The sequence below is a fragment of the Ovis aries genome, chromosome 24 (genome assembly GCF_016772045.2).
Source record: "Ovis aries strain OAR_USU_Benz2616 breed Rambouillet chromosome 24, ARS-UI_Ramb_v3.0, whole genome shotgun sequence".
NCBI classification, from domain to species: Eukaryota; Metazoa; Chordata; class Mammalia; order Artiodactyla; family Bovidae; genus Ovis; species Ovis aries.
The window spans coordinates 37,250,992-37,257,859 of NC_056077.1; the positions used below are offsets into that span (position 1 = coordinate 37,250,992).

Genomic DNA, 6,868 nt, shown 5'->3' on the forward strand with positions numbered 1-6,868 from the left:
CTCTCTGTGCACTTGGGTCATGTGACCGGGAGCCCTCATGATGGATTAACAGCCTTATAAAAAAGGAGGAAGAGACATGAGATCTCTCTCTCCCTCCCTCTGCCACATGAGGACCTGGCAAGAAGGCAACTACCCGTGAACCAGGAAGAGAGGCCCTCGCCAGACAATAAATGTGCCAGCAACTGGATCCGGGACTTCCCAGCCTCCAGAACTGGGAGATATTAAGTGTCTGTTGTTAAAGCCACCCACTCGGAGGTATTTTGTGACAGCAGCCCAAGCTCAGACCATCTCCCTGCCTTCTCATGGAACCAACTGCTAAATTACAATGCCCTCCCTCTTAATTTCCTACTAAGTCACCCTGTGCTTTCCCTCAAAATCTGACTCAATGCCATCCTCTAAGGAACACACCTTGACTTCTCCCCCGCTGTGGGTCTCATCAGCACATGCATTCAATTAGCACTGTTTATTCCACACTTACTTACACATGACCTTGTTGCACATGCAACAAGAAGTCAAGATGTTCAGCTTCCCCAGGATCACAGACCTGTTCCAGCAATGTTTCCACATCCTCCCTCAGCTCACTGTCCCTGCTCACACTGTGCCTTCCACCTCACCCTGGCTTATTACCCTGGGTCTCTGCGAGCCTGGCACAGGGAATGATTCAGGGGAGATGCCTCACGACTGCTGATCGGCCAGTGAACGCAGCTGTCTGTACCGAGCCACCTCGACATCAGCACATTTATTAGGAATGAAATGCCCTTCCACAGGTCCTTCCTTTGTTCCCTCTTTCACTCTCTCTAAATTGGTTACATAAGATCAAGAAGGGGAAGAGAAGAGAGCAGAGAGATACTAGGGAGCAAAGAAGCCAAGAAAAGAGGGAAATGACAAGTCACACTTAAACGGGAAAGTCCTTTCAGGCAAGGCCATTAAAAGGAAAAAGGACACTTAATGCCTCCTGATTTGACAAAACACGGAGGAGACAGCCAGCATTTCTGATGTCTTACCTGGAGGTGAGACCCCGCAGTCCTGGGGTTCCACATACTCCCCAAAGCAGTCTATCTGGGCTGGAGTTACGTGCCTCCACTCCTCCTCAGGGAAAGCCAGGGCCATGTCTTTAAATGGGCCCAATCCCTGAAACAGCACAGGAGATGGCTAAGGATAAAGAAATAATCCCAAGGCAGGAGCAGCTGAAGAGCAGACACACAGGGAGCCACACTCCATGGGAGAACAGAGCGAGAAGATCACTTCTCCCCAAAGAAGAACACTTGTGGCAGGAGGAGAGAATCTAACTTAGTTGAAAAAAAAATGCTGATGTCTTTCTTCCTCTCCTCTAAATATCCTTGGAAAACAGAAGCAGGAAACAGCACAGGAACCAGGGTCCCAAACGGCTCCAAAATGGGACTGGAAGTGCCTCCCTCTCGACAGTTTAATGACAGAGAAGTGATGGACTTGTCTGAGGCACTGTATTGAGTCTTTGCTGCAGCCACTTTGCTGGTACCCAATAACCACAGCCTCCAATTTCCACTACTCAGTCACCTCCACTACATCCTCATATTGGAAGGAGATGGGGGCTGCTATTTATTCCCTCAGAGATAAGCAAACACTTGGCCAGGCCCCGTCTCCAGAACAGCGCCACGTTAAAATGAATGTGCTGCTGCCATGCCACGGTAAAGAACACTTGTGGCAGGAGGAGAGAGTCTAAATTGGAAAAAAAAAAATTGCTGATGTCTTTCTTCCTCTCCTCTAAATGTCCTTGGACAACAGAAGCAGGAAACAGCACAGGCACCAAACCTTGCCCAAATACTGCTTTAATGAGATCAAACTTGAATCACTTCTTTTTTTTCTGCCAAATGATAACTTTCCTTCTACAAGGAACTCTTCACTGTAAGACTTGATGTCCCTTCAGAAAGCTGTCACACTGGAAACCCCCCACCTCCCTGGGAACACTGGGCATGCCATGGGAGAGACTCACACCGTGCCAGGACTGCCCACCTGTGCTCCAGGGACCCTCATCTGTGGCAGGCTGAGAAGTGCTAACAAGGCCAAAACTCTTGGTGCAGCCTTTGGAGGGGCCACAGATACCATTTCACTTGGCACTGCTGGGGACCCCCACCTCTGAGTCAGCAACACTCCTGCTGACTCGAGGGGGAGGAAGGGATCCACAGGAAGAGCAGCCACACACAGATCCATAAAAGCTATCCACAGAGGGCTACTGATCTCTTGGCCGCCCACCACAGCCTAGACCATGCCTGTGGGGTTTCCACCAATAATGGCTTCCTCCTCACAACTGGGCTTCCCTTGTGGCTGAGAGGTAAAGAATCTGCCTGCCAATGCAGGAGACGTGGGTTCAATCCCTGGGTTGGGAAGATCTCCTGGAGGAGGGTGTGGAAACCCACTCCAGTATTCAGTATTCTTATCTGGAAGATTCCATGGACAGAGGAGCCTGGTGAGGTACAGTTCACGGGACTGCAAGAGTCGGACATGACTAAGTGACTGAATAACACCATAATTACAAGACTAATACTGAGTTGACTGAGAAAAAATAAAAAAGAAATCAAAGAGTAATACAAATGAGTGAACTGAGCCTCATGTCTAGACCCTAAGGCAAAAGGCTCAATCCAAATTAATAACTGATGATAGTCAAGTGGAGAAAACGAAGCTGTCACATCCATCAGGACGAGAAAGGAAGAATCACTCAACTCTGTGCACAGTGCTCTGCTGTGCGGAGAACTCTTGAGGAAGGTGCACCTCATTCAAAGCAACCTCGTGATCCCTGAAGAGCAGGCACAGCTCACCTGGGATCCAGCCGTCAGGAAGCTGGCTGCCACCTCCTGGTCTCTGGTGCTCACTGCAGGGAGGCCAGCACCAGCCTGAAGGACTGGCAGAGCTGAGCAGGAAAGGAAAACAGAAGGATTAGCGTTGTCCTGCAGCAGCTCAGCCACAGGCTCTGCTGCCTGACACACAGAACCCTGGGAACCAGAAGGAGACTCCAGACAGGCCAGGCAGGGGTGTACCCCACTCTGTTCTCAGCTGGGAAGAAGGGCCCAACCCACTACACATGGCCCTTCAGAACGGTTCATGCTCCCAAGTCACGGGCTCACAATAATCCCCTTTGAGATTCTGCAACACAGTAAAGTCACCTGTTACTTTCAGGAATTTGGTTTATCCACCCACTTAAAAAAAAAAAAATCCTTACATGTCAGCTACATATGCCCTGGAGCTCTCCATATTAAAAATGTGAGGGGAAGGAGAAGAAATTACAAGACAGCATGATCCCAGATAGCAGAAATTGAGAGACAGAGCTATAGGAAACAACTTCACTGCATCTGTTTCCTACTGAAATCAAGGAGGAAGTCAGGGAAACTCAAAACTGTGCCCACAGGTGCCCTGGTTTGTCAGCTGAGGGGTCGATAAAGGAAAGGGGTAAGCGGGGTACAAAGCAGTTTTCTGCGCCCTATCTTCTTACTGCTTGCATCTTACCCTGCTCCTGGAAGGCCTGCGTCCCCTCTCCAGGGTCCTGGCTGAGCTGCTCCTCAGCGCCTCGGTCAAGGCCTTGGACACCTTCCCCGTGGGGCATCCCCCACTCGGGCTTGACCTCCACAGGCCCCAGGTGGACACTTGGTTCCCAGGGGTCTCTGCAAAGTGCTGTCTCCTCCCGCTGTCCCTGTACGTGGCACGGAACCTAAGAAGAGTCCCCAACACCTGTTAGAACGAGGCCTGCGTAAGGCTGTCATGAAAGCCATTCCAGCTGCTGGGGGACAGACAAGCTGGCTCAGCTCTTCCCGAGCACAGCAGTGAAAAGGTGAAAAAGAAGCTAAACTGCCTTCATCAGGCTCTTGAGATCAGATAGTTATCTGTATCCATGCCATTTGACAAGAGTCCTTTCAGCTCACCTCAATACTGACTAACAGTCCTCAGTTAAAGATGCTGAAAACAATAAATACAAGGCCTAGACTGTGCAGTGAATTAGTGAGGGAAAAAATTGTTCTACAAATAGCAAGGAAAACCAAAACCCACAAAAACAGGCCCTTCTTGGTCCACTTTTAAGCTCCTACTAAAGACAAAACAAAACAACTCTCTTAGACAACATAAGACGTCAGGGTGACTGCTGTGGGGGAGGGGAGGATAAACTGAAAGAAGGTGGTTACCTGCAAGCGTAACAGTAACGTTCGGTCCTGCCCTTTCTTTCCTAGACAGCCAGCAGGAAACTGTACCAGAGAGGGACAGAGACATGACCAGAGTCCCAGGGAAGCCTCTGAGGTGCAAAGTCACTCATTATGTGATCACTTGAGCCAACGTCCCAGACGTAGAAACGGCACTGCTACAGATAGCGCTCCTGAGAAAAACTGTTCACCAAGTAGAATTCCCTGCAAGCCTACATACATCTCCGCCCAAAAAGGAAGGAGACCCCCGGCCTTTGAAATCCATCATAACTGCCTTCCATTTTTTTCATTTTTTGGCCATGCCACACAGCATGTGGGATCTTAGTTTCCTAACCAGGGACTGAATCCAGTGCCCCCTGCATGAGAAGCCAGTCTTAACCACTGGACCACTTAACCACTGGGAGGTCCACCACTGCCTTCTTGGACCCAAGGCTCACAAAAGAAATATGGCCAAGTCCCTGCCCTGATGACCAGAAAAGACGCTACTGGCCCTTCCACTGGCCCTGCGTCTTCCCTGGAAATGGCTTTCCTTGCTGAAAACTCCTCTACCCTCCAAAAAGTACTTCTAGTGGCCCGGAAGCAGAGAAAGGAGACTCTGCATGCATGTCACCCACTCCCACTGCTCCATCAAACCTCTCGATTCTTTACCGCTTCCCTTCCACATCAACAAAGCAAGACCCAGAGCCCCCTTCTCACCCACCGCCTTGGCTTCCAGGGCTCTCTGCGTGAAGTCTTCCACCATGGCCACTAGGGCCTTGCCGCTCTCGGGGCCATGCTCCCAAATCCAGGCGTAGAACTCCCGTGGCAGGATGGTCAGGAACTGCTCCAGCACTAGCAGCTCCAGGATCTGCTCCTTGGTATGCAGCTCGGGCCGCAGCCACTGGCGACAGAGCTCCTGGAGCTCCCTGAGGGCTTCCTGGGGCCCAGCTGCCTCCTGGTAGCGGAACTGCCGAAACCGCAGGCGAAAAGTCTCCGGGCTGGGGTCCTCCCTTGTCCTGCCCCAAGGCAGCTCTTTCTCTAGTTTTACCACAGGGCCACCCATTTGCTGCTGAGGCTCTTCTGCCATCCCTGGACGCTCTATAAGCATCTTCACACCCCCTTCCAGAAGATTGAAGGTCTGTAGGGAAGACCAGACAGACAACAGGACAGCATCAATAAGACTCCAGGAAGCTCGGGGCATCCCAGCTCTGCCTCTACATCAATAAACATTCCACTGGAAAACAGGATAACGAGACATTTTCAAAAGACTAGACATATATCCTGAGTCATGTCAATTCAACTCAGTATTTGCTAACCACTTATGTGTGAAGGGTAAATAGAAAACATACACGACTCAGCTTATACCCACAAATAGCTTAGAATTTCATGAAGAGGATAATACTATAATCATTAAATGGAGATGTATTATAACTAGGTCAGTCATCAGGGCCCACTCTTCCAAAATCAAAAAATATATACATTAAACATCTATCTATGACTGGCCCACAGAAGCTAGAAACACAAGAGGGAACAAGACAAAGAGCTTGCCCTTTGAAACTCACAAACTGGTGCAGCAAATGGAAAAAAAAAAGGTCAACAAATATGTTTAAATTATAAATGAGAATTAGTTCTAAAAAGGAAATAAGGAGGGTGTTAATGGGTACAATCAACTTGGAGAAGGCTTTTCTAAAGAAATGACACTTAAGATGAGACCAACAAATGAATGAGAATGAGCCAGTCATTCAAAGAACTTTCCAGGCAAAAGCCTGGGGGCTAGACATTACAGGCAGTCTGCAAACAAACCAAAGTGCAATGTGGCTTCAGTAGAGTGAGAGAGGGACAGAACACAGGGGAAGGAGGAAAACAGATTATCCAGGGCCTGGGCATGCAGTAAGAATTATGGACTTCACTCTCATTCCTTATTTTTAGTGGGGAGATATATGTTCTTCAAAGGTCACTCTGCCTGCAAAGTGTCAGCAGAGTACAGATATGAAGGGTCAAGAAGGAAAGCTACACTTACCGTAGTCCAAACAGGAGAGAGAGACTTAGATCAGGGAGGTGGCAAAGAAGCAGACAGTTAAGGCATTTTGCAGGTAAAACCAATAGCCTTGTTGGTGGCTAGACTGTGACAGATTGCTCAGCCTAAAGAAAACAACAGAATGATATACATACCATTACTATAATTGATCAAAAGAATTCCAACTTATGCTTTACCATTTAGAAAGTATGTGAGCACACACTCTCATTTAATACGGACAACCATCCTAGTGAGTGTACTGAAGAAACTGAATATGTAAGAGGTTGGATGATTGAGGTCAGCCTACCAAAACACAAAAGTGTATATAAGAAACATGGGAAGCCAAAAAAAAAGGAAAGTTTACACAAGTCCAAGTACTCATGAGAAAGAAGAGACCTGTAGACTTGGGGTAGGGGAAAGGGGGGAGAATCGCCTTACATGTAGCAGAGAATAAGCGAATGGCAGTAGGCATTAATATTATCCAAGCATCTGCTTAATATTCTATTGAGTGTTTGTGTATCTATCCTTCTCAAATGTATTTACATTTTCACTCTACTTGTTTTCTCTGCTGCATCAATTGAGATTTCTCTTTCCTGACTTTCTAGCTACTGAATTTGTTCACCCCATGATTGCATTTACCGCATTATAGTGCGAATGCTTATACGTGTGTCTCCATCTACAAGATTCCCTTTGGTAAGGAAATGTCCTC

The 6,868-nt window shown here is 48.2% G+C and overlaps 1 protein-coding gene across 27 annotated transcripts in view; it reads right to left on the reverse strand.

The window, feature by feature from the left end:
• The window catches only part of ZSCAN25 (zinc finger and SCAN domain containing 25), a 28,091-nt gene that overhangs the window by 20,658 nt on the left and 565 nt on the right, over positions 1-6,868 (reverse strand). For 25 of the 27 annotated variants that reach the window (XR_009598320.1, XR_009598319.1, XR_009598318.1 and 22 more), the window contains exons 2-6: positions 6,163-6,284; positions 4,864-5,280; positions 3,481-3,682; positions 2,796-2,887; positions 1,005-1,131 (exon numbers count right to left, since the gene is read on the reverse strand). Coding sequence is in view for 4 of the 27 variants with exons in the window: in XM_027961399.2 (XP_027817200.1) it covers positions 1,005-1,131; positions 2,796-2,887; positions 3,481-3,682; positions 4,864-5,250 (808 nt within the window). In the remaining 23 variants the exon portion in view is untranslated. Of the gene's footprint in view, positions 1-1,004; positions 1,132-2,795; positions 2,888-3,480; positions 3,683-4,859; positions 5,281-6,162; positions 6,285-6,868 lie in introns of all 27 variants that reach the window. The other 2 variants (XM_060405678.1, XM_042240247.1) reach the window with 2 other exon arrangements.